General features: G+C 43.3%; 3 protein-coding genes across 7 annotated transcripts in view; 1 reads left to right on the top strand and 2 right to left on the bottom strand.

The window, feature by feature from the left end:
- Ccpg1 (cell cycle progression 1) overlaps positions 1-19162 on the bottom strand; it is a 57762-nt gene extending 38600 nt beyond the window's left edge. For 3 of the 4 annotated variants that reach the window (XM_027411166.2, XM_035443802.1, XM_035443803.1), the window contains exons 1-5: positions 19014-19162; positions 7474-7542; positions 4315-4435; positions 3928-4004; positions 2619-2817 (exon numbers count right to left, since the gene is read on the bottom strand). In XM_027411166.2, the coding sequence (XP_027266967.1) occupies positions 2619-2817; positions 3928-4004; positions 4315-4435; positions 7474-7533 (457 nt within the window). In that variant the 5' untranslated portion in view covers positions 7534-7542; positions 19014-19162. The remainder of the gene's footprint in view (positions 1-2618; positions 2818-3927; positions 4005-4314; positions 4436-7473; positions 7543-19013) is intronic. The other variant, XM_035443801.1, reaches the window with a different exon arrangement.
- Positions 19163-19278: 116 nt separating this feature from the next.
- On the top strand, positions 19279-23385 carry C4H15orf65 (chromosome 4 C15orf65 homolog). 2 transcript variants are annotated; one of them, XM_027411178.2, is made up of 3 exons: positions 19279-19537; positions 19944-20088; positions 22923-23385. In XM_027411178.2, the coding sequence occupies exon 3, from the start codon at positions 22953-22955 to the stop codon at positions 23259-23261; it is 309 nt and encodes a 102-aa protein (XP_027266979.1). In that variant the 5' UTR covers positions 19279-19537; positions 19944-20088; positions 22923-22952; the 3' UTR covers positions 23262-23385. The 2 variants fall into 2 exon arrangements, with proteins under 2 accessions (XP_027266979.1, XP_027266978.1); XM_027411177.2 differs by lacking the exon at positions 19944-20088.
- A 2196-nt stretch (positions 23386-25581) lies between these two features.
- Dnaaf4 (dynein axonemal assembly factor 4) overlaps positions 25582-27208 on the bottom strand; it is a 23417-nt gene continuing 21790 nt past the window's right edge. The window contains exon 10 of the mRNA XM_035444478.1: positions 25582-25719. The gene's annotated coding sequence lies outside the window, so the exon portion shown is untranslated. The remainder of the gene's footprint in view (positions 25720-27208) is intronic.

The raw sequence follows: 27208 nt of genomic DNA, 5'->3' as shown, positions 1-27208 counted from the left end.
CCGAGTGCTGGGATTAAAGGTGTGCATCACCAACGCCCGGCTAATTTTTTTTTTCTGTATAGCATTTTCAATGTAGCTCAAGATTTATCTTTTCTAAACATTAGGATTACAATGGGTTTTTTAAAATGCTTAAACTGGGCATGGTTGCACACACATTTGATCCCAGCACTCAAGTGACAGAAACAAGCCAATCTCTGAGTTTGAGGCTAACCTGGTCAACAGCAAATTCCAGGCCAGTCAGGAATACACTGTGAGACCTTGTCTCAAATAAACAAACAAACAAAAAATGAACATAAAGGGGGGGGGGACTTAATATTTCTGTTAACTAATTCTGAAACATTCTCAGATCTTTCAAGAGGAAATCAAGTCAGAATCCTGGGCTTAGAGGTGCAAGTTCCCACCAACAATGTGTAGACTGTTCTGTAACCAAGCCCTTAGGCTATACTCCTACTTGAGTCCATGCATTTTAAGCCAGAGGCAGAAAATAATAAATGGGTAAGTAAATATATGATATCGGAGAAACTATGTGAACATGATGGAATTCTAAAATTCAACAAAAACTCCAATCAAGTGCTGCCCTGCTGAGCTGGAGGAACCTGAGCACTCTAAGAGTGGGAAGGCCTGGGTATTTGCTGAATTTTAAGGTCAACTGGACTAACCTTCTATAAATAGTCAGTCATCTATATCTCGGGCTCAACAAAGTATGGATTAAAGTATTCAAAAAAATTCCTCTGCTCTGAACACACACAGACTCCCTTTTTCGTTTTTTGAGACAAGGTTTTTCTCTGTAGCTTTGGAGCCTGTCCTGGAATTTACTCTATAGACTGGGCTGATCTTGAACTCAGAGATCCACCTACCCCTGCTCCCAAGTACTGGGATTAAAGGCTTGTACCACCACTGCTAGGCACAGGCTTTTGTTTTGTTTTGTTTTTGTTTTTTCAGACAGGGTTTCTATGTGTAGCCTTGGCTGTCCTGGAACTCACTCTGTAGACCAGGACCAGGATGGCCTCTAACTCAGAGATCAGCCTGCCTCTGCCTCCCAAGTATTGGGATTAAAGGCCTGAACTATTACCACTGGCTCAGGCTTCTCTTTATCACCATTCCCTAACAATTTTCACAGCACACAGTGTCAGACATGGTGTTACATGGAGACAGAGGGTGTGGTTGCATAGTGGCAACTGAGGCTGAAGACAGTTACAAATTTAAGACTATTCAAGAATACACCGTGAGGTCCAGGACAGACAGGGTGGACTTGAGAGTGAGATCCTATCCCACAACAAACCAACAAAAAAAGCAAGAAACACAATGTGGCATGTTATTATCTTCAATTGGAATGAGAAATATTGTTTGATTCATTTTCCAGGAACTTTATGTCTAAGCATTTTGTGTCACATTGAAAGATACTACAGCCAGGTGTTGGTGGCACACACCTTTAATCCCAGCACTCAGAAAGCAGAGGCTGGCGGATCTCTGTGAGTTCAAGGCCAGCCTGGTCTCCATAGCAAGTGCCAGGATAGGCTCCAAAAAAAAAAGAAAAAGAAAAATACTATAGATTCAGAAAACTGAGGTTAAGAATTGTGGAAGTGTGGGGCTGGGAAGATGGCTCAATGGTTAAGAGCACTGGCTGCTCTTCCAGAGGACCCAGGTTCAATTCCCAGCACCCACATTGACAGTTCACAACTGTCTGCAACTCCAGTTCCAGGGTATCCAACAATTATATGAACATACATGCAGGCAAAAATACAATGCACATGAATAAAAGTATATAATTAAAAAAAAAACAATTGTGGAAGTAGGGGCTGGAGAGATGGCTCAGAGGCTAAGAGCACTAGCTGTTCTTCTAGAGGTCCTGAGTTCAATTCCCAGCACCCGCATGGTGACTCACAACCATCTATAATGAGATCTGATGCCTTCTGGCCTGCAGGCAGAACACTATTACATAATCAATAAACCAATTTTAAAAAAGAAGAATTGTAGAAGCAGCAGTGGAGTTGGAGCAGCGGTGGCACACATCTTTAATCCCAGCACTGGGGAAGAAGAGGCAGGCAGATCTGAGTTTGAGACCAGCCTGGTCTAGTCTACACAGTGAGTTCCAGGGCAGCCAGGGCTATGCAGAGAAACCCTGTCTTGAAAACAAAAACAAAAAACCCAAAACAAAACAAAACAAACAAATTGTAGAAGCTGGGAATGGCAGAACAATTGCTGCCAAAGCTGAGACCAGCCTGAGCTACACAGTGAGTATACTAGATATATATAGATATATCTATATATATATCTATATATATCTATATATATCTATATATATCTATATATATCTATATAGATATATATCAACCAAATATCAAAGGCCAAATGCATCTTTTGAGGACTTGAGACTTAATAAACTGAATGTGGCAGAGTAAGTTTACCTAGAATGTGCGATTAATCCCTGATCCACCCCCTCCCACAGTAATGTATCTAAGAAAGAACACTGAACCGAGCCATAAAGGCCAGGCAGACACTGTAACAAACTTTACCGAGAGTTCTCTTGCATTTCAGAGAAATCATTTTGATAGCTGGAGCTAGAAAACAAGCCATTAAATCAAATGTCAGAGGTTCGCTGCAACAACAACTCCTACCGGATTCTGGCTGGCAGAAGGTGTACTGGCTACTGGAGGAAGAACCCATGTTAAAGTCTTCGGAGTTGGGCGCTTCTTTTATAATAACTTCCTGGTTCCCCATTTCTTCCAGCTTAGGAGGTTCAAGTGTAACAATATCAGAATCATCACTAGTAGTTCCGAGATACATATTGTCTTCAGGGGAAGTTGCCTCCTCCACCTAAGGAACAGATTTTATGGGCAGTTCAAAATATATGACACCTAGTTTTATTCCTTCTCCCCTTCCCTTTGCTTTTCAGTGCTGGGGATGGAGCCCAGGGCCTTACACACACTATGCTCCAGATCTACCCCTGAACACCTCCCCTAGCCCTTAAAGAAATGATTTCTATCTAATAGTAAAGTATTATGCAAACACAGACTCACTTTAGTTTGGAACCTGAAAGCCATCCATAATGCTAAGAATTAGATGAGACTCCTGTTTTCACCCACTGAGCTTCAAAAGTTTAAGAGACTTCTCAGCTCCCTCCATAATCACAGGATCCCAAGAATTCCCTCATTTCAACAGTCCTTCACCAGCTCCGTGCTATAACCACAGAGCAAGCGACAAACTGATTAAACTTGTCTGGTTCAACAGCTATGCTAGGCACTAGAGTCTGAATATGTCCCTAAATTCATTACAATTTAGGCTGGTGCCCTTCCAGAAACGAATTATTTTTCTTTATGTCACCCAATTTCAGCACCAAGGAACTAAAATACTAGGGAAAGATTATCTAGCCAAGTGACTTTATTCAAAAGGCAACTCCAACAGACAATATTTAACTTGTTATCAAATGTAAAAGTTAACTTTCATTTTACACATTCACTCAGGAAAATCTGAATTTGTAATTCAAGAATGAAATCAATTTCCAAAATCAATCACAATATAGATTAAAAGAGTAGTTCTTTAGCTGGGCGATGGTGGCACCCATCTTTAATCCCAGCACTCAGGAGGCAGGCAGATCTCTGTGAGTTCAAGGCCAGCCTGGTCTACAGTGCCAGTTCCAGGATAGGCTCCAAAGCTGCACAAGGAAACCCGGTTTCAAAATACCAAAAAAAGAATAGTTCTTTAAACAGAACACTAACTCATCTTCTAGTCACAATTGGTTCTGTGAGAGTAACCTAGGGGAAGGCACTTGCTTATTGTCCTGTCCAGCAGAAGTTAACTTTAACCTTAAAATTAACTGATTTTTTTTCCACTAAATTTTCTTGTAATTTAGGTAGGAACAGAATGCTTAGCCATAAACAGAAGGACAGTCCTTATCAAACATCCATGAACAAAATAAAAGTTTACCTCAATTGCCGACTTGGTTTCTCCCACTGATAACAACCTAGTCTCCTCCACCGATAACATGCTGTTTGCGATGCTTTCTGGTATAAAACCAAGATCAATAGCATTATTTCTTTGAAAACACTTTACTTTTATGACCTACATACCATCAATCACTCTGCTCTTGCCAACAAATTTCAATTACTAGAAAGTGTGAGGGGACAATTTCACACAAGGAATGTAACTCATTAATGGCTCTCAGGTGTCAGCAGCCTTCTAACTATTCGCAGATACCTGCTGGCAGGTTTCCAGCTTCCCACAAGCCCACTGAACATTCTAGGATAAGACCATTCCAATGGCAATCAAGAATGATACCCTCAGCCCCAGAAAAAGAAATGGAACTTAACTTACCGCCACCTCCAGTCCCCACATGAAGAACTTGCAGTTCCTCTTGCTCTAATGAGGAACATTCTAGAGTCAGTTCACAGTTGTCACTGGCTGTGGCAGAATTCATGATCTCTACATCAGAACCCTAGGGGAGAGTGGTAACTATTAATTTAGGTATTGGATTTGATTTGATATATAGAAAAGTCTCTAATGCTACCACACTATAAACATCATCTATCCTGATTGGTTTTGTTCAACACACAGGCCTGCAGGAGGGAAATTGCAGAATGCAGTCATAAGCTTCAAGCTCATGTCAGGTGAATACAAACAGAATGAACATAACAGAAGGTTAATTTTTACATCAGGTAACAAATTAAATATTATTCAAAAGATAAACCCAACAGCTACTTGGCCAAATAATCTTCCCATGGTTCTAGAGAGATGGCTCAGAGGCTAAAAGCCAAACTCTGAGTGCTAAGAATCTGTACTATGGGTCTGGAGAGATATCTCAGGAGTTAAGAGGACCCAGGTCTGATTCCCAGTACCCACAGGGTGGCTCACAATTGTAACTCCAGTCCCAGGAGAACAAATACCCTGTTTTAACATCCTCAGGCACTGTGTGCACATGGTGCGCACCAATACATATATGAATAAAAAAAATTTTAAAAGACTGCCTGCACTGGCAGCAAAATGGAGGCTCCGGCAAATTACATCCGGTTTGCAGACTGCATAGGATGGAAGTTCTGGATTAAATCAGAATAAGAGTAATGAAAAGAAAGATAAAATATAGCCAAGAGACCTTAGCAAGCAAGAGAAGGACTTAGAAGGACTTAATAGAAGAGTGGGTATAAAATCCTAAAAACAAACAGGAAACTTGATGAGACTACTCAAATCTGAACAAGTAAGGCTGGACTGATGCTATCTATGGTTTCTGTTCTTATGACTTCTATACTGAAAACAATCACCAGTGGGAGGAATAAATCAATGTTTATAACATTCTATTACACAACTCACTGTATGCGCATCATTCCTCATTACAAAACTGGCTTTGTGACTACATTCAGTGCAGCCTTGACTACACTGTAAGCTACACATCAAGCACAACTAGATCCTGTCTTCAAAAACAGTAACAAAAAATAAAGGCTGATTGGGCTGGAGAGATAGCTCAGCAGTTTAGAACACTGGCTGCTCTTCCAGAGACCCAGGTTAAGTTCCCAGCATCCACATGGTGACTCGAATTTCTGTATTTCCAGTCCCAGAGAATCCCACATCATTTTCTGGCCTCCAAGAGCACTGTACATACATGGTACAAAGACATACATACATTCAGGCAAAATACCATACATATTATTTTTTTTAAGAGAGAACACTGACTACTGGGTACTCTTAATTCTAGTGCTCAGAAATCAAGGCAAGAGGATTAGAAGTAGGAAGTCAAGCCTGGACTGTGTGGTAATTTAGAGGTTATCCTAAATTCACTGTAATATGCGGATCTGCCCTCCATCCCCCAAAAAAGACAATGAAAAGAATGTACCACAAAGGCCTTAAAATTTACATTAAGAATGTAGTTGTAAAGGGCAGAGCCTGACAAATAATAAAGTCAACACCTCAAAGTTCAGGGAAGTCCTCAGTGGTGACACATGCCTCTTTATCCTAGCACAGGGGAGGCAGAGACAGAGGGGTATCTCTTTGGATTTTTTTCTAATGTGCATTCATGTTTTGCCATTGGTGTCAGGTCCCCTGGAACTGGAGTCACAGACAGCTGTGAGTTGCTATGTGGTTGCTGAGAATTGAACCTGGTTCCTCTGGAAGAACTGTCAGCCCCCCTCTTTGGACCTTTAGACATGGACTGAATGCATTTTGCATTATGGCTACAAGCCAGTGTGGCCAGGGAATAGAATGTGGAGGTTTGAATAGGTCATAGCCCCCATGTTTGAAAACTTAGAACATAGGGAGTGGCACAATTAGGAGCTGTAACCTTGTTGCAGCAGGTGTGGTCTTGTTGGAGGAAGTGTCACAGTGTGGAAGGGCTCTGAGGACTCATAAATGCTCAAGCTATGCCCAGCACACAGATTCCTTCTGCTGCCAGCAGATCAAGATGTAGAACTCTCAGCTCCATCTCCAGCACCATATCTGTATGCACACTGCCCTGTTTCCCACCATGACAATAAAAGACTAAACCTCTAAAACTAAGTCAGCCCAATTAAATGTTTTCCTTTATAAGAGTTGCCATGGTCAGTGTCTCTTCACAGCAAAAGAAACCCTAAGACAGAAGTTGGTACCAGGAATGTGATGTTCGAGGCCAGCCTGGTCTACAAAGTGAGTTCCAGAACAGCCAGGACTACTCAGAGGAACCCTGTCTTGAAAAATGAACAACAACAACAACAACAACAACAACAACAAAAAAGGTTAATGAACATGGGCTAGAATAATGCAGAAGATGCTGGACTGCAGTGTTCAGCAGGGTATCCAAAATCCTAGATGCCACTCTCTAGGGAAGCTCTCTCTCTTGATTACAAACTGTTGTCCTCCACACATGTTAATACAACATGTACTTTTTCTTAGTAAATCCTACAATTCACATAAGAAAAAAAAGAAAAGAGGTTGGATATGGTTCATGCCTCTAATACACCTGGGAAACTGAGGCAGGAAGGCTGCCTTGAGTTTCAGGCCAGTCTACATGACAGATCGAGACTTTTTCAAAGACAAAACAAAAGCCACCCATACTAGCACACATTTATAATCCTGGCACTTGGAAGAGCTGCTGGGAATTCAAGGCCAATTCTGGCCATCCAAAGCTACACAGTGAGACTAATTTCTCAAAACCACCAAAACAAGCAAACAAAAATTCCAAACCCTAGGTGTGCTGGCACAGGCCTTTCATCCCAGGCTCTGAAGCTGAGACACAGATCCCAAGTTCATGATGATCAGCCTGAGCCCCACACAGATTCCAAAGCCACCTAGGGCAACTTAGTAAGACCCTATCTCAAAGTTTTTGTTGTTATTGTTAAAAAAAAAAAAAGACTAGGACTGTATGTAGCTCAATGGTATTTTAGCAGCCACGTTCAATATGCTGGGGAAAACACCCAAACTATACACAAAGGAACCCATGGCTTCAATATAAAAAACACTGACCTCCATAAAGCAGTTCTGTCACTGCTAACAATGTATCAGAGAACATACCTCATGATTGATGACAGTCCAACCACACGATGAGTCACTGTCGCTGGAATTTTCAGACATTTTTCAGGTCTATAAATACAAGAACTTTAGTAAAACATGTGACACATTTTTTATTTTTCTTTAAGATTGATTTACTCATTTATTTATTTATTTATTTATTTAGTGTGCAGTGTTCTGCCTGCATGCCAGAAGAGGGCACCAGATCTCATTATAGATGGTTGTGAGTCACCATGTGGTTGCTGGAATTGAACTCAAGACCTCTGGAAGAATAGCAAGTGCTTTAAACCTGAGCCCTCTCTCCAGCCTGGGACATTTTTTAAATGTCTGTAAAAACTCTACATGACACACCATAAAACCTCCAACTAGACAACACCCAGAGGTTTTCCATACTGGGCATATGACCCTACACCTGTAAGAATAAACCAAACTGCTCCTGGAAACCCCTCCTAAGCCAAGGCAACCTGCAAAGCTGTGCTGCTGCAAACAGAAGTCAGATCTAAAGGGCAAAGAATGCCTGAAATCTTTTGTGGGATAATATTTTTGTATACTGTGAAGATGTATTTCAGCCAAGGCGCCTTCTGATTGGCTTAATGACTAATTAGATGATAGGCCAGACTTCCAGGAAGATATAGAAACTCTGGGAAGAAGAGAAGGGGAATTCACCAGGGAGACACAGATAATATAGAGAGGTAACAAGCCACATGGTGGACTGTAGATTAATATTAACAGGTTAATGTAAGTTTTAAGAGCTAGTTGGGATCAAGCTTTCACACTTTCACCCTACTCTAGCTAGCACAGGCTAGTCTTGAACTCTCAATTCCCCTACCTCTGTCTCCAGAATGGTAGAATTACTGACTTGCACCACCATGCCATGATTTGAGAATCCAATCCACTAGCTTCTGGCACTGAAGACACTATGAAAGTGTCAGATCCAATCTGAAGGCTGTGGTTCCAACAAAGCTGCATCCAGGGGCTAGGATACAGCTCAGCTGGAAGCATGTCTAGCTGGAGCTGATTTCCAGCACCATTTGAACTACCTATAATCCTAGCACTTGAGGTGGAGATAGAACATCAGATGTTCAAGGTCACTCTTGGCTACACAGTAAGTTCCAGCCAATGCAGTGTACAAGACACTCCTTTACAAGTCAGAAGTTGCCCCACCCTCTGTTCTGCTCCAAGAATAGCTAGTTTGCAATGACCTTCCCAAGACTCCTGGACAGCCATGCATGGCACTCTTCAATACCCGGAGGCTGCACTAGGAAAGCTGAAGGTGGGAAGGCTACCAACTGTAAGTCAGCCTAGGATAGACAGTAAGATACTCCAAAGGGGGGAGGGAGAGGAAGAAAGAGACAGAAGGGTGGGAGGCAGGCAGGCTTCCTTAACCATCAGCCTCCATAAATTCTGTTGGTTTCCTGAGAGCTTCAAGGGTAGGAGAGATTCCTTCTATGTATTATCCTTAAGAACTGGCTTGTGCTAACCAGGTGGTAGTGGCTCACACCTTTAATTCCAGCACTTGGGAGGCAGAGACAGGCAGATCTGAGTTCCAGGCCAGCCTGGTCTACAGAGTGAGTGCCAGGACAGTCTTCAAGGCTACAGAGAAACCCTGTCTCAAAAAACAAAAACAAAACAAATAAACAAAAACAATCTTGAACTATTCCAGCAGTGGTGCCCATGCCTTTAATCCCAGCCCTCAGGAGACAAAAGCAGGTGGATCTCTGCGAGTTTGAGGCCAGCCTGGTCTACAGAGTGAGTTATAGGACAGCAAGGGCAACACATTGAGACCCAGTCTGGAAAAATAAAAAAGAGTAACACAAGGCTAAACTTTCCTCATCAACTACAAGTTACCTAGTATGATGACACCCCACTACATTGTTCCTAAGAAGCTACATTTTACTATACAGAAGGCAGGGTTTCCATTTCCTTATCTTCTAGAATTAGACATGAGGGAGAAGAATGCGGGCACTGTTATCTCACAGTTCTGTGATTCCAAGCGGACCACAGGCTGAGGTAGGTAAAAACCAAGTGCTGCTGGGCTGTCCTTGAAAACTCCACCTGCTTCACTGCCCAGACTCTGACGCTAAGCTCAGGCCTGTAACTCCAGCTATCCAGGAGGCTGAGGGAGAGAAGTAGGTTTAAGGCCAGCCTGAGCTTAAGTTTTAAGTTCAAGATCAGCCTGAGAAGTTTTGTGAGGTTTTTTTTTCCTTCTGAAAATTGTCTAAGTGTGTGTGTGTGTGTGTGTGTGTGTGTGTGTGTGTGTGTGTGTGTGTGTGTGTGTTGCCTGCACATATATCTCACATGCAGGCTTAGTGTACATGGAGGCTGGATCTCCTAGAACTGAGTTACAGATGGTTATAAACCACCATGTGGGTACTGGGAATCTAACCTGGGTCCTCTCCAAGAGCAGCAAGAGCTCTCAACCACTGAGCAACTACATGATTGTTTTGCCTGTGTGTATATCTGCTTGCTACATAATGAGTCTGTGGGTCAGAAGAGGGCATCAAATCCCCTGGAAATGGAGGAACAGGTGGTTGTGAGCTGCCACGTGGATGCCATGAATTGAACCTTAGCCCTCTGCAAGAGCAGCCAGTGCTCTCAACCACAGAGCCATCTCTCCAGCCCCCAGCTCCTCCTCTTTAAAATTTTTATATATTGCTGGGCTGGAGAGTTAGCTCAGCGGTTAAGAGCACTGACTGCTCTTCTAGAGGACCCTAGTTCAATTCCAAGCACCCACATGGCAGTTTATAACTAACTGTAACTCCAGTTCCAGGGAATCTGACATCGTCACACCAATACACATAAGTTAAATATATTATTTTTTTAATTTCATATATTGCTTTACAGGCTAATATAAATAGGGTTTAGAGGGTATGATGTGACTTAGTGACAGAGCAACTGCTTCAAATGCACCTGCCATGTGGTTCAATCCAAATCAGTTTGGGTACTCAAAACACAAATTTTGTGGTAGAAGGTGGTTTGAGACAAGTCTCACTACATAGACATTAATGGCCTAGAACTTACTATATAAACTAAGCTAGTCTAGAATTTGTGATCCTCTGCATCAGTTTTCCAGTGCTGAGACTATGTCACTTCTAACTCTAATTTTAAATAGCTGTGTTAATTATAGGTATTCTTTGTGCTTATGATATTCATGGGTACACATGTCTGTATGTGTCTCTGCATACATACACATACATACAGATGCTACGACAGTAACATCCTTCCCTGATCTTTTAAGACAGTCTCTCTTAGGAAAGGATGGTCATGCACACCTTTAATCACAGCCTGATCTACAAGAATGAGTTTCAGGATAGCCAGGGCTACATTGTGAAATTCTGTCTCAATGGGGGGAGGGAGCAAAAAACTGACCTGAATTGTGCCAAATAGGTTAGAGTGATTGACCAGCTAACTCCTAAGACCTGCCTGACTTATAATATTGTGCCCAAATTCTTAACCCCCAAATCACCAAGAGACCCGTTCCGACACAAAAGCAAAGAGTGTCAGGTGGAGCGGGAAGGACCTGAAGGAGTTTCAAGGTAGGGAATTTACTGGGTAGAACAAGGGAAGTGTCTAGGGTTATTGCAACAGTCTCAGGACTGGTGCACTTGTGGGCTTGGGCGACACATCCAGAGCCCACCAGCTAATTCCTGATTGGTTCCTTGCCACATGGAGGGTTTCTGACCTCCTAGTGACTAGTAGGTCAGGCAAGGTGAGGAAGCTCAGCACTTTTTGCTGGGTATTTTCTGCAGCCTGTCATGGCTGCCAAAGCAGGGGGCTGGGTGAGGGTCTGTTCCCTTCAATAAACAAGTGTTACCAAGCCACTTTCTTTTCTTTTTTTTTTTTTTTTTTTTTTTTTGGCGCGGGGAGGGTTCGAGACAGGGTTTATCTGTGGCTTTGGAGACTGTCCTGGAACTAGCTCTTGTAGACCAGGCTGGTCTCGAAGTCACAGAAATCCGACTGCCTCTGTCTCTCAAGTGCTGGGACTGAAGGTGTGGGCCAACACCGCCTGGCACCATGCCACGTTCTAAATGGGTTCTCGGCATTGAACTTTCTCGGCATTGAACTTAAGTCCTCATGCTTGCCTGACAAGTACTTTACTGACTGAGTTCTCCATCTTTTGTGTTTGTTTTATCTTGGAGACAGAGCCTTGTTCTATAGCCCAGGCAGGCTTCAAACTCAAATTCTCCCTTACTTAATTTCCCAAGTACTGGAATAGCACTGACATGTCACCAGTCCCAGCTGGACATTTCACTTTCTTAATTTATTTGATACAATTACTGCACAGGTTTGAAAAGTAGATTATGTAAAACAGAACTGGCTCAATTATTTTACTGAGGAAAAAAAAAGAATGCTCTAGAAGACAATATGATGGCATGTATGTTATATTCCCATCGAGTGCTTGAGCCTAGACTCAAGGCCAGCCTAACAGCACAGCAGAACCTAGTCTTCCTTACTCTGAAAACAGTCAATGCTTGAGGGTGGTGGCACACACCTTTAATTTCAGCATTTAGGAGGCAGAGGAAGACACATCTCTGTGAGTCCAAGGCCAGTCTGGTCTACAGAGTGAGTTTCAGGACAGCCAGGGCTACACAGAGAAACCCTGTCTCAAAAAATCAAACCAAACAATAAAAACAGTCAAGCATGGTACTCAGAGTCAAGAGATTATGAGGCCCAGCTTAAATTGTAGCCTGAGACCCTAACTCAAAAACCCAAAAACAGGAAAGAAGGGATAATAAAGAAAATGGAGGGTGTTTTCATCATCACACTCATAGTCTGTGTGCCTTTTCAATACTGGGAGTTAACTAAGGCCTTCTTTATACAAGCTAGGCAAGTAGTTTACCACTGAGGTACACCCAGTGGTTTTTACTTAATACAGGGTCTCACTAATTTAACCAGGCTGGCCTGGAAATTAGTCTATAGACCGACCAGTCAGGTCTTGAACTTTCTTCTTGACTCAGACTTTCCTATTCGAGGACTACATACTTGAGCCACCATGCCTGGCCTCAAAAAAAATTATTCTATACAAAACCTCAAACCCTCAGGCCCAGTGACCCAAGCCTGAAATTGGAGGTAAAAGATCATGAGTTCAGCTGTGTGGTGGTGGCGCTTGCCTTTAATCCCAGCACTTGGGAGGCAGAGACAGGCACATCTCTGAGTTCAAGGCCAGCCTGGTCTATAGAGTGAGTTCCAGGACAGGCTCCAAAGCTACACAGGAAACCCTGTCTAGAAAAATGAGAGGAGGGAGAGGGAGGGGGGAAGAGGGAGGGAGGGAGGAAGAGAGGGAGGGAGGGAGGGAGGGAGGGAGACAGAGATGAGTTCCAAGACAATTAAGGCTAGCCTAGGCAGTCACAAAAAGAAAAGAGGCTGGAATGGAAAGATGGCTCATTGGTTAAAAGACCATACTGTAACTCCAACTCCACAGGAATTCAACACCTCTAGCCTCCAAGGATGCCTGCACTCCCAAGCCCATAGCCACACAGACTATACACCATTGTGGTTTGGAAGAGACTAGCCAGCGTGTGCTGTATTTGAATATTGGTCCCCAGCTGGTGGAACCATTCCCAGTTAGTGCTTGTTCTCTGTGCCTAGATGTAAACTCTCAGCTACTTCTCCAGCACTGGGCCTGCTTGCTTGATGCCCAGCTCCCCACCAGATACTCATGAACTCTGATCCTCTGGCACCCTGAGCACCAATAATCTCTTCTGTTTTTAAGTTGTGTTGGTTATGGTGTCTCTGCACAGCAAGTAAAAAGACACATATACAACACAATTAAAGGTGTATGGTAGTAGTGCTGCCTTTAATCCCGGCAGGCAGGAAGACCACTGAATTGTTGAGGCCAGGCTGGTTTATGTGGCAAGTTCGAGGCAGGAGTTACATGGTGACAACCTGTCTCAAAACAATAAAACCAGTTTTAAGCACAGTGAAAGATAGGTACAAATACATCATCTCTGAGAAGAATAGTTTCTCCTTGAAAAGTTAAAAAAATCCACATGTCAAAGAAATTAATATTCTACCTTAAAGTATCAACTACTGGATTTCCATTGAATTGAGTAAACAGTACAGGATATAAGGTCCTCTGTAGTCTCTGGCTATATCACTCCTGTCAGTGAGTGCAAAGATACCTCTCTGCAATAAGCAGGCTCGCTCTCTCCTAGCTGAAATAAGTAGGAAACACTGTCACTAAAAATAATGTAAGCCAAGCATGGAGAGCACACTGTAACATCAGCACTCAAGAAAGTAAGATCACCCACGAGCTCCAGGTCAGCTTGGCGACACAGCAGAACCCTGTCTTTGGGGCTGGAGAGGTGGCTCAGTGGTTAAGAGCACTGGCTGTTCTTCCAGAGGACCTCAGTTCAATTCCCAGCACCCATATGACAGCTCACAACTGTCTATAATTCCAGTTCCAGGGGATCTGACACCCTCACATAGACACACATGCAGGCAAAACACCAATGCATATATATATATATATATATATATATATATATATATATATATATATGTGCCTGTTTTCAAAAAAAAAAAGTTCAAGGCTAAACTCATCTATGTAGTGCAGCTGGAATCTAACCTGAGCTACACAAAGCTCTACCTCTAAAAACTAAAACAAAAAATTTTAAATACAAAGGCAGAGGAATAAATTCACTCCATCCATGTACTACTGCTACATACACTAAATGCATCTAGTACATCAATTCTGCAAGAGAAGTGAGGCAACACACCATTACTTTGTAAGTTCCTTTTTTATGATGTAACACTGCAAATCAGGAAGCCAAAACCACTCTCAGATACCTGAAGTAAACAGTCCTTTTGCCTCATTAAAGCCACAAGTTTCTTTTAAACGTTGAGAACGATTCAAACAACTGAGAGGAAATTAAGATACCCATAGGAGAGAGGTACTCCTTTCATTAGCTATTTGCAGTGTTAAAAATCAGCCTGACTGCCCTGCGTTGTTACAGCTCAATTTTGAAAAACCCCAAAAGCACTAACAAATGAGGCCAGAGAGATTGCTCAGTACTATTCTATTCTTTCAGGTCCCAAATTCAGTACCCAGCACTCACAAAAACTGCTTGTGCTCCAGTTTCTGGGAGATCCAACACCATGGGTACCTGAACTCACCTACACATACCCAGACACAGGAATACAAGGATTTTATGTGTGCATTCTTTTGGTGTTTCTATCTGATTACAGGGGAGAAAGCCATCCACTGTCACCTGGAAGCACTAGGGCATGATGAGGATACACCTGATCTGTCCACTGACATCCACAGTACATTTACACAACTATTTACATTCACATACCTATATCACTCTGATGCAGCCTTTCAAATGAACTTAGAAATTTCTAAACACTGCTTTACATTAATGCTCTATGTCAACCTACTGAGGTCAACCTCAGAATCTGATGCCTATGGCAATAGCTGACTTTCCCAAGAGGAGGCATCCCCACCCCACCCAAGGTTCTCACATCTGGTGGATTTCAGACTCATTGTATTCTTGCTGCTCATGAGGATGGGCAACATTACAAAGAAGCCACTTCCTATGAAATCAAACTAAGGCCCTCTAACACTTCTAAATGTGGGAACAAGACAAACATGAAGGCCCCAGCCACAGAGGAACTGTTTTACAATCTTGGGTCTTTTAGTACAGAAGAGCAAAGTCACAGCAAGGAAGGGAAGCAACTGGCCATCACACTAAAACATGCTACCTACCCAGCTCTACCAAGAAGACAAATGAAGCACTGCGCTAAAAAAAATATGTAGGGCATAGTCATCCAACTACCAATGTGAACTAAGTTTCACATGTCACTTTTTTTCATTTATTAACTTTATTCTATGTGCACTGGTGTGAAGGTATCAGATCCCCTGGAGCTGGAGCTACTGGCAACCGTGAGCTGCCATGTGGGAGCTGGGAGTTAAACCTGGGTCCTCTAGAAGAACAGTCAGTGCTCTTAACCACTGAGCCATCTCTCTCTAGCCCTCACATGTCACTTTCAAAGGCCAATAATGTTATAAAGAGATACATTTGTCATCATCTTGATTTCATTGGCATATCCAATACCATCTTCACAAACCCACCTTAAAGGCACACAGCTGTTGCTTCCAATTTATCAATGGAACGACTTGGGACCTCACTTACTTGTTCATCGTTCAACACTGCTTTCCTTTCCAAGACTCTCTGATGCTCATTGGCAAAATGAATTCAAGTAAGAAGGAAAACCAAGCCGGGTGTTGGTGATGCATGCCTTTAGTCCCAGCACTTGGGAGGCAGAGGCAGGTGGATCTCTGTGAGTTCGAGGCCAGTCTGGTCTACAAGAGTTAGTTCCAGGTCAGGGTCCAAAGCCACAGAGAAACCCTGTCTCGAAAAACCAAAAAAATAATAATAATAATAATAATAATAATAATAATAATAATAATAATAAATAAAATTAAAAATGCTATTGTTGGGGCTGGCGAGATGGTTCAGAGGTTAAGAACCATGGCTGTTCTTCCAGAGGTCCTGAGTTCAACTCCCAGAAACCACATGGAGGCTCACAACCATCTACAATGGGATTTGATGCCTCCTTCTGGTATGCAGGCATACATGCAGATAGAACTGAGTGGTTTTCCAGCTAGATGTTGGTGGTGCACACCTTTAGTCCCAGCACTTGGGAGGCAGAGGCAGGTAGATCTCTGTGAGTTCGAGGCCAGCCTGGTCTACAGAGTGAGTTCCAGGACAGCCTCCAAAGCAATACAGAGAAACCCTGTCTTGAAAACACACACACACAAAAAAAAGAAGGAAAATCTGCAACTCATGTTATAGAATTCCACAGAAAATCCAACTGACTCAACAGCTTTCACACAGTAAATACCCTTCCTAAAAACCCATAAGAAACAAAACAAAAATTCCGAAATATATTATGTATGCAATCCTTAAGGACTAACCTCCATCTCTGAACACAACCTGGAAGATGATTTGGTCCTGTTTAGCTGCATAAGGCAAATGGTAAATACTGAAACCAACCTATTTAGCTGCCTTAATCTAGCCAAATCTGATTGTTACTAGGAATAAAGACCTTTAGAAAGGGGCATTGATGGCTGGGAAGGCTACATTCTTGACATTTTCCCAAACAACTTGTCGGTTTTTACAAGTCATATTCAAATAATTTAAAATAAAATTATATTTAAATAATATAAAGCTATTTAAAAATACAATTTCACCTAGACAACAATGCTGTGGAATTTGGTAGCTCAGTCACATTAATCTGGTACAAATGTTTCTTACACCCTGTGAATGGAGCCAAAGCCTAATCACAGTTAAACCAACACAAGACAGGCTGGAGAGATAGCTCTGTGGTTAAAAGCACGGACTGTTCTTACAGAGGACCTGGGGTTGATTCCCAGTACCCACAAGACACAATACACACAACTAAAGACAGAAAATACTGAAATGTGGAGGAATGCTCCCAAGACAGATTATGAATATTACCATCTAAAGCAACAAAGGTTTCACAGATAAATTTATTTTATGAAGAGCTCAAGCTGGCTTACAGCTGCACTCAGGAGTCTAAGGCAGGAAAACTGCAACAAACCCCAGTCCTTGGACAGAATAAAACATCTAAAAACAAAAACAGGTGGGTGTGTTGGCAAACACCTTAATCCCAGCACTTGAAAGCACAGGGAGGTTGATCTATTGTGAATTCAAGGCCAGCCTGGTGTACAGAGTGAATACCAGAACAGCCAAGGAGTACACAGAGAAACCTTGTCTCCACTTCCCACACCCCCAGGCTACATAGCTAATTGTAGCTGGCGGGTGCTATATGAAACAGTCTTTAAAGATTCCAGGGCCAAATATATGGTTAAGAGCAAATGTTAAGTTCAGTTCCCAACACTCACACCAGATGGCCTGGCATTACACTCACAAGCTACCCTTACAAACTTGCAGGCAAAATACACAAAAATAATACTTTTTTGTTTTTGTTTTTTGAGACAGGGTTTCTCTGTGTAGCTTTGAAGCCTGCCCTGGAACTCACTCTGCAGACCAAGCTGGCCTCAGACTCAAGTGATCTGCCTGCCTCTGCCTCCAGAGTGCTAGGCATGAAGGCAAGCAACACCAATGCCCGGCACAAAAATAAATCTTAAAAAATAAAAACATAGCTTAGTTTCACATCCTACATAATCACTTTAAAACTAAATATCCCTTGAACTCTATTTCCAATATAAATAGAATTGTCTGTTCTTCAGTTTAGAGCACAAAACTGATTGCAGGGTCTGCTTTTTCTCATCTTGAGGATTGAACCCAGGGCCTCACATACATTAAACAAGCAGTGTACAATAAATAAATAAATAAATAAATAAATAAATAAATAAATAAATCTAAATTCCCAGACCTTTTTATTTGGGAATATGTCTCACTATATTGCCCAGATTGTTACCAAACTTGACATCCTCCTGCTTCACATTTCAAATGCCTGGGGTGTCACCTTTGACTGGAATTCCAATTTTAGTGTAAAGGGGTTAAAATAGCATTAACATCATGGCTTGGTGATATTCAACTATGACCACAGTACTTAGAGGAGACTTAGGCAAGAAAACTCCCAGGTCTAACCTGGGCTATAAGTAATATCAGGACAGCCAGAGCTACATGGCAAGAAAAAAAAAAAAAAAAAAAAAAAAAAAAAAAGCACCTCCGATTGAGCATTAACCTAAAACCATCCCAGACTTGAACTTATTGGAGCAGTAAATTATTAAAACCAGGACCTTAAAGCTGGGTGGTGGTGGCACACGCCTTTAATCCCAAACTCAGGTGTGTCAGAGGCAAGCTATCTCGTACAGAAGTTCTAAGTCAGCCAGTGCTACAAAGAAACCCTATCTCAGAAAACCAAAGGGGGAGGTGGGGAGTTAACGCTGACATTTCAAGAATTACGTGACCTTGCTGGAAGACGCAAAGCACTAACTGAGAGTAATTAATTGGTTGCCCATTCTGGGTACAAGCAACTCCATACGGTTAAGAAAGCAAACGTGGGGGAGGGTGGTGCACGTTTCTCGGGTTGGGGCATTTTGCCCCTGGCAAAGTTGGGACAAATGAAAGGTAAACACGTCTTGCATATGCACAGCTACTAATGAGGGCAAGCCCCCGCGAGCCTGACCAACGCTGGGGAGGCCCCGTAGGGGAAGAAGATGAAAGCGAGGAAGGGTAGAGGAGCAGGACGGCTTCAGGAATGAGTAGGAGCGCATCTCTGGGCTGCACGCTGGCACTTTTCTATTTCTGACACCCGGGACCTCAGAGCCGCCGCAGGGTGACGGCCGCAGGGTGACGCACGCCGCATCTCAGCATATGGATGCAGCCGCACCCGAATCCCAGGGCGCCCAGCCCGGAGCTCGTGGGGGTTGCAGCCCGCGAGCCCGCGCCTCACGCCCGCCAGGTCGCGCCCTCCACCCGAGGTTGCCCGAGCGCGAGGACCGAGGCGACAGCCAGAAGACAGCCTCCCGGAGCTGCACCCGAAGGCACGAGCTGCAGACCGCGACCTTCCCATCCTCGGGACCTGCGCCCCTGGGGGGGACCTACCTGAAGGCAGCGCCTCCTCTGCCTGACCGCACCGACTGTCACCGTGGCGGAGTCCGGGCTCCAAACGCCAGTGACGCCTCATAAAAACAACAACCTGCTCGCGGGCGTGAAGCGGCGGCTGGCGCGGTGCCGCGAAGCATGCCGAGACCTGTAGTTCCTCCTGAGCCTCCCGCCGGCCCGCGGCGGGGAGAAAGAACTACGACTCCCGAAGAGCCGTGCGGCCCTCCGCCCCGAGGCTGCCGGAAGCTGGGCGGGGCCACCGCGGATCCCCACAACATCCGGGCTCCCACGCCTGCAACCCGTTGCCGTGGAGACTGGCTGCTACACTAGAAGACAGGGTTTTCACCAGCTCTTTCACTCTCCAGAAGCCACACGGATCGTTCTGGCTTCGTCCTTGCTGCTGCTTTTCGTCGATTCAGTGAGAAGACCGGACCCTGCGCCCTCGCCAGACTTCTCGCCATCAAGAAAGAGCTGCTTTTGCTGAAAAGATTTTGAAGATGGAGAAACCGACCGACTGGGACTTGGTGGGTTTGGGTGGAAGGCTAGATGTTTTTGAAAGTCAAATTCTTTGACGGTGTTTGAGGCACCATCTACTTCCACTCACTCACCTAGTTAGTCACCAGACTTTTACATTTACAAGTGTAAATGCACGATCCACTAAGTAATTGTAGGTGTAAGGGCAGCACCTCACTACAAACGGGTGATGCTTTTGACCAGGATGTTTTTTATTGTGTTTATGTTTGCACTCGTGGGGATCTCATCCAGGGCCTTGTGAATGATAGGCAACCGCTTTACTACAGAACTACACTTTCCAGCCCTAGTACCTTCATTTTGATATCATTTATAGTATGTATTGTCTAAAAGGATCGGGGAGGGGGAACGCAGTGCACTCACCCAAGGATCGCTAACTTTCCTCTGTCCTTTACCTAGTTAATGAGTAAATAACAAAGGAAGCCATTCAAGTAGCTGATGTTGGGCAAAAGCTGGTTTCACAACTAGACCTGCTTTTTGTGTTGCTGTAACCAGGAACTGAATCTCAAGCCTCACACAAATTAGGAAAGCACCCTCCAAGGAGGTATATTCCCTGACTCCTTGTTTTTGTTTAAGTGAGAGAGGAGTTTGGGGTGGAGGTTTTGTCTGTTTGTTTGTTTGTTTTAAGACAGCTTCTCAGCCGGGCTTTGGTGGCACACGCCTTTAATCCCAGCACTTGGGAGGCAGAGGCAGGTGGATCTCTGTGAGTTCGAGACCAGCCTGGTCTCCAGAGCGAGTGCCAGGATAGGTTCCAAAGCTACACAGAGAAACCCTGTCTCGAAAAACCAAAAAAAAAAAAAAAAAAAAAAAAAAAAAGACAGCTTCTCAGAGTATTTCAGACTGACCTCACTTTTCTCTATGTAGCTGACATTGAACTCCAGAAACTTTTGCCTCTGCTTCCCAAATATTGAGATTACAGGCGTATACCGCACAAACTGCTCTTAGAACTCCAAGAAGGCTAAAATTCAGATAACAAAGCTGCTTTTACAGTGAGTGGGGTAAAGTGGTAGTTACTTTGCTTACCTATAAACATCTCCAGTTACAATGGAGATCTAAAAGGTGGAAGTTGACCGCATTGACCCTGATGTGATAGTAGATAAATCATTAAGTGATTTGCATTATTTGAAGTGACTTCTAAAAATGACTATATCTGGAGCTGAAGTTCTTAGTGTCAGTAGTAGTAGCAAGGGTGATTTGATGAAAACTGGAGTCCTCACTAACTGAAGTGGATAGTAATAACCAAAGAAAGCCCATGGTATGACTAAGCATGGTGGCCCAGACCTAGAATCCCAGCGCTGTGGAGCCTAAGGCAGGAAAACTGCCAGCAGTTTGGGGCCAAGTAATTATTGGGACCTGTCTCAAAAGAAAAAATCCATTTATTCAGCATTTTAATGTTTACATTCAATTTTCCTTCAAGTTAGCCCAAAATCTGTGGTTTGGGTTTTGTTTGTGTTTTTAGCCATTTTTAAGTGGGTCACATCTAGATTGAAGTTTGTGTCTTACACCACATTCTTTTAGAATTCCAATTTCTAGATTTTTTTTTTTGAGACAGGGCTTCCTGTATCCCAGGATAGCCTCTATGTCCCTTGTAACTTGAGATGACCCTTCTGATCCTCTGTGGGATTACAGGTATGAGCCATCATGCCCAGTTCATGTGGTTCTTCACATGAACCCAGGGCCTCTTTATATATTTGTTTGGCAAGCTTCCTACTAATTAAACCACATCCTCAGCCCCTAAATTTTTGTTTTCCAAGGCAAGTTTCTCTTTATGTAGTCTTCCTTAGCTGTCTGGAACTTGCTCTGTAGACCAGGCTGGCCTTGAACCCAGGTGCTGGGACTAAAGGGTGTGCATGTGCCACACCGGAGCCAACTCTACCTTATCATTATCGTTAAAATAAGAAAAGCAGCCAGCAATGGTGGCTAACTCTGTAAGCCACACTATGCTACTGCCTAATTTTTAACTGTGTAGGTTTATCGAATAAAAATGTGAGGTCATGCCGGGCCATGGTGGCACACGCCTTTGATCTCAGCCAAGCACTCGGAGGCAGAGGCAGAGGAAGGCAGAGTTCGAGACCAGCCTGGTCTACATTGTGAGTTCCAGGACAGCCTCCAAAGTTACACAGATAAACTGTATCTCAAAAAAAAAACAAAACAAAACAAACAAAAGAAAAAACAAACAAAAAGTTACTGAGCTAGTACAGGAATCTCATAGCCAAGCATGGTGGCACAAGTCTGCAATGACAGCACTCAGGAAGCTGAGGCAGGAGTAGTTTCTTGAGTTCAGTCTGGATCACAGAATTAAGACTGTGTTTCAAAGAACCAGAAAATGATAGGGCTTCAGTCACATTGGTGGACAGGGCTACTCTACTAAATAGAGCAGCAGGACAAGAAATCTGGACAAGAAAGATTCTTGACTGATGACAAGAGATTCGGGCATTAAGTACAAAGCAAGGCTGGAGTTATTAGGAAACAAATTCAGGTTTTGTAAGTTGCAGCACAGATACTAAGAGAACAGGAGAGCCATGAAAGAACAGCGGCATACATTTGGATAGGCCAGGGGCACTCAGAACAGAGGCCTCAATATATGGCTTCACAGCAAAGTCTGTAATTTGGTGGCTTTTTGTTGTTGTTGTTGTTCTTCCAGACAGGGTTTCTCTGTGTAGCTTTGGAGCCTATCCTGGCACTGGCTCTGGAGACCAGGCTGGCCTCAAACTCACAGAGATCCACTTGCCTCTGCCTCCCGAGTGCTGGGATTAAAGGCGTGCACCACCAACGCCCTGCCTCATTTAGTCTTTTAAATCCTTTGTCCAGTGCAACTTAAAAAGCCACCAAATGCCGGGCTACAAGTAAAATGTAGCCAGATGTGATGGCCCATGACATGACACTGATGGTTGGAAGGTTGAAGGCAAGATGGTCAGAAGTTCAAGGTCATCTGCAGCTTCACACAGAGTTCTAGGCTAGACGGGGCCACTTGAGACCCTTTCAGAGAGAGAGAGAGAGAGAGAGAGAGAGAGAGAGAGAGAGAGAGAGAGAGAGAGAGAGAACCAGAGACAGAGAGAAGAGAACCAGAGAGAGAGAAGAGAACCAGAGAGAGAGTGCCAGAGAGAGCCAGGTATGGTAGCCCTAGATTTTAATCCCAGCACTAGAAAGGCAGGCAGATCTGTATGAGTTCCAGAACAGCCTGATCCTACATAGTGAGCTCCAGTCCAGCCAAAGCTACATAATAAAATCCTGTCTCAGAATAAAAAAAAAAAAAAAAAAAAAAAAGGAAGCAAGCAAGCAAACAAACCAAGAAAAGAGGATATGAAAAGGAGGGTGGGGGGGGGATAGGTTTAAGTCTGCTCCTGAGTAATTGAAGATGGTTTGTGTGCCTTTTAGGTTAAGAAAAGTACTTTGACTTCAGATGAAATGAAACCTGAACCATCGGCTCCATGTGTGAACCCTGGCAACCCTGTGTTCTCCTGTATGTTGGACCCCAAGACATTCCACACAACCACCTCATTGTCTAAACCACAGATGATCATGTACAAAACCAATTCTAGCCAGTATGGTGCGTTCTCGCCCAAGCCCCAGTTCTTTCCCTGCAGGTATACTCCAAAAGAACAAGTGTTCTCGAATCACATCAAAGCAACTGGGTTTTATCAAAATAACAGCCTAAATACTGCCCCTGACAGAACCAGAACCATCGATTTTCCTAACTTTCAACACACTCTCTGAAAATACATCTTCCTGACAGCTGAAGATAAAATGTTCTAGAGAATGTTTGTTTTTAAGTCTAGTGTGCCTAATTTTTGAACATGAAAGGATTTTAATATCTTTTAATAAAAAAGATATAAATACATGTTCTAAAATACTTTTAAGAAATAAAAATTTTAACTGATAATGACAGTGATTAAAAATAATAAATCTTAAAAAGTGTTCAAAGCAAGGCATGTGGGGATACTTGTACCCTGAGTACTCCACAAAAGCATGAGGACCAGAATTTCAGGGCCAACCTGGGCTACATAGTAAAACTCTTTCCAAAACAACCAAAACCACTTGAGGGTACTATCGTGTGGGAATCAAGATTCACTAGACTCAGTATAGGTTAAGTGAAGTTTATTCAGGGAGAAGACACTTACACAAGAGGTGGGTGACCACTGCAGGTTCCAGCTCCAAGGATCCAGAAACGGTGCTCTGTCATGTCCCAACCTGTGACCACACCCAAATGGGAGTGGTCAGTGCTACAGATGTAGGGGCGGGGGGGGGGGGGGAATATCTCACTACAGGGTACCCTACTATATAATAAACCCATTTATCCCTACACTACCAAAAACCAAATACAGTCAGGTCTGATGGCACAGGCCCTATAACAACCACTCAGGAGGTTGAGGCAAGAGAATAGCAAGTTCAAGGCCAGCATGATCAACTCAGTGAGACCTTGCCTCACAACTGTGTGAGCTGAAATTCCTAGGAAAGGCTACACCCCTGTTAAAAGAATTTTAAATGGTGATTGAACTTGGTGGTAGTAGCTTTAATCCCAGTACTTGGGAGGCAGAGGTAGGGTGTATATTTGTGAGTTCCAGGGCAGCCAGGACTACACAGAGAAACCCTGTTTAGAAAAACTAGGAAAGAAAAAAATGTTGGTTGGAGTGTTACAGATCCAGAAACAATCTTTGGGACTATCTCTAGCCCCCTACCTAGACATTCATCCAGCTTTTTGTCTGATCTGGCGTCCTATGGTTACGAGGTGGAACCTTTGGAATGCATTAACTTGGCTGACCATCTGCTGCCAACAACCAAGCAACTAACAAACATTTCCAATAGTATCCAAGGCCCATAGTTTTGATTTATTGTGACCTGCCCATTCCCACCAATGAACAGAAAAATGCCTGGACTTGTGGCTTTTTGTTTTGTTTTTCTGAGATTTTTTTTTGTTTTGTAATTAAAAACTTCATCAAACTATTTTCACATTGGAGCATGTGAAATAACCACTTGAATCATTGTTTTTGAGCTATGATCACTCCTATTGGGCTCAGTAATAAACTGTCTCAGGCTGAATGTTTGGCCTCAGGTCTGAGTGCTTGGCTAGCAAGCCCAAAATACGTGGACCCCACTAAGCTGCAAGGGACTTTCATCATAGCACTTGCTATTAAGTATACTTACTAAAACAAAGGAGTATAGGAGCCTGGCCTAGCGGCTCACACAAAACCCACATTCAGGAGGTGGAGGCAAGAGGGTTGCAAATTTGTGGCCGGCTGGGTTACAAACTGAGTTCCTAACCAGCCAGGACTACAGAGTGAGGCTCTATCTCAAAAAGCCAAACATAACAAATAATGTATATCACCATTTAGCTGGACATGGTGTCCCACACCTATAATCCCAATCCCAATACTTGGAAGGCTGAGGCAGGAAGGTTGCCATGAATTCAAGACCAGCCTGGGATACATACCTTCTACCAAGCTAGCACCACAAAATGAGTACAGACCGGCCAGTGAGACGATTCATCAAGTACAGGTGCTTGTACTGGAACCTACAAGTGAAGGGGGAGGGCTGGCTCCTACAAGCTGTCTTTTGTCTTCCATACCCATTTTGGGTTGCTCTTGAGTGTACCTATGTGTATACACACACACACTCTGGAGGACCTGAGTTTTGATCACCAGAATCTATGCAAAAGCCAATATGGCAGTACAAGCCTGTAACCCACTGGGGAATGGGGAGTGGGCAGACTGATGGATCCTCCACTAGTCTATCTAGCCAAATCAGTGAACTCCAGGTTAATGAGAGATCCTGTTTCAAAAAATAAGGCAGAGAGCTAGTGAAGCCAACACTCAATATCCACTTCTGGCTTCCACATACATGCACACATACATATGCATATATATGAGTGGAAATGCACATATACCACACACACACACACACACACACACACACACACAAATACAAAATAAAACCAAAACTCTACTCATCATCCCCAACATTCCTTTCTTTTTTTAAGATTTATTTATTATATACATAGTGTTCTGCCTGCATGTATGCTTGCACGCCAGAAGAGGGCACTAGATCTCACTAGAAATGGTTGTGAGCCACCATATGGTTTCTGAGGATTGAACTCAGGGCCTCTGGAGGAGCAGCCAGTTTTCTTAACCGATGAGCCATCTCTCCAGCAGCCATCTCTCCTTCAAAGTTATTTTCTCTGTAAGACAATAAAGATAGAGTAAAATAACTGGTAAGATAATAGCAAAATACTTATTTTATCTAAGGATAAATCAGAGGCTGAGGGTGTGACTCAGCTGTAGGATGCCTGCCTAGCATGCCTGAGGCCCTATGTCTGACTCCTGGCACAATCCCACCCCACCCCAAAAAAAGCTAAAAAGATTAAAGCAGAGGCAATCCATGAGTGCACATATTGAAAGCAGCCACTTGGGCAATGTGGCTGCTTCCTCACCTGTGGTAAGGTCTGAGTAGCATGTCAGTTTGGGTCTAGATTCATTATGATTTTTAGTCCTGATCTTCTGGATTTATGGGAAGGTCAAATAAATTAGCCTAGATTTGGAGACTGAATTTGAATATGAGCAAGTCAGAGATTACATTTTAATATTTAGTCAGCCTCTCCATCTCTGTCCCCAACCCCTCTCATTTGAGGTAGGGTCTTGTGCTATAGCCCAGGCTGTTCTGCACTCACGGCAATCCACCTGCCTCAAATTCCCAAGTGGTTTTTAAGGTTTTAGGACTGAAGAGAGATATGCCTCAGTGGCTAAGAGCACTGACTGCTCTTCCAGAGGCCCCGGATTCTATTCCCAGCACCCAGATAACAGTGCACAAGTGTCTGTAGCTCCAATTCCAAAATATCTGATGCCTCTGACCTCTGTAAGTATTGTATACACCAGTGGTGCACATTCGTGCAGGCAAAACACCCATACACATAAAATTAAACAAAAATAAATAAATCTCCTTTTTTGTTTTGTTATGTGATTTGTTTTTCAAGACAGGATTTCTCTATGTAACAGCCCTAGCTGTCCTGAAACTCACTCTGTAGACCAGGATGACCTCAATTCTTGCCTCTGACTCCCAAGAACTAGGATTAAAGCCAAGTACCACCACTTCACTACCCGACTTTTTTAAAGATTTATTTATTATGTATACAGTGTTCTGCCTGCATGCCAAAAGAGGGCAACAGATCTCATTACAGATGGTTGTGACCCACCATGTGGTTGCTGGGAATTGAACTCTGGACCTCTGGAAGAGCAGATAGTGTTCTTTTAGTTTTGTTTTGTGTTTGAGACAGGGTTTCTGGCTGTCCTGAAACTCACTTTATAGGCCAGGCTAGCCTCAAACTCAAACTCACCGAGATCCACCTGCCTCTGCCTCCCAAGTGCTGGGATTAAAGGGGTGTGCCACCCAGTTCCAGACAGTGCTCTTAACCACTGAGCCATCTCTCCAGCCCTGTTTGCTTGTTTGGTTGGTTTTTGCTGTTGTTTCTTCACTGTTTTTTTTTGTTGTTTGTTTGTTTGTTTGTTTTTGTTGTTTTTTTTTGAAACAGTCTCACTATGTAGCCCAGGCTGTCCTGGAATTCTAAATCTTTTTGCCCATCAGACCCAGGGTTGGTCTAATCTCAAACAACAAATAGTATAAAAAATATGAATTTGTAGCAGGGCAGTGGTGGTGCATGCCTTTAATTCCAG

Source organism: Cricetulus griseus, chromosome 4 (genome assembly GCF_003668045.3).
Source record: "Cricetulus griseus strain 17A/GY chromosome 4, alternate assembly CriGri-PICRH-1.0, whole genome shotgun sequence".
In the NCBI taxonomy this organism is placed as follows: Eukaryota; Metazoa; Chordata; class Mammalia; order Rodentia; family Cricetidae; genus Cricetulus; species Cricetulus griseus.
Note: the sequence above shows the minus strand (reverse complement) of the source record. Positions and strands in the feature narration are given on the sequence as shown.

Excerpts from the sequence above, each read along its gene's own strand:
- C4H15orf65 (XM_027411177.2), top strand. The coding sequence starts at position 19,511 with ATGGAGAAACCGACCGACTGGGACTTG. Across the intron at positions 19,538-22,922 it reads AACCGACCGACTGGGACTTG|GTTAAGAAAAGTACTTTGAC; the intron begins GTGGGTTTGGGT and ends TGTGCCTTTTAG.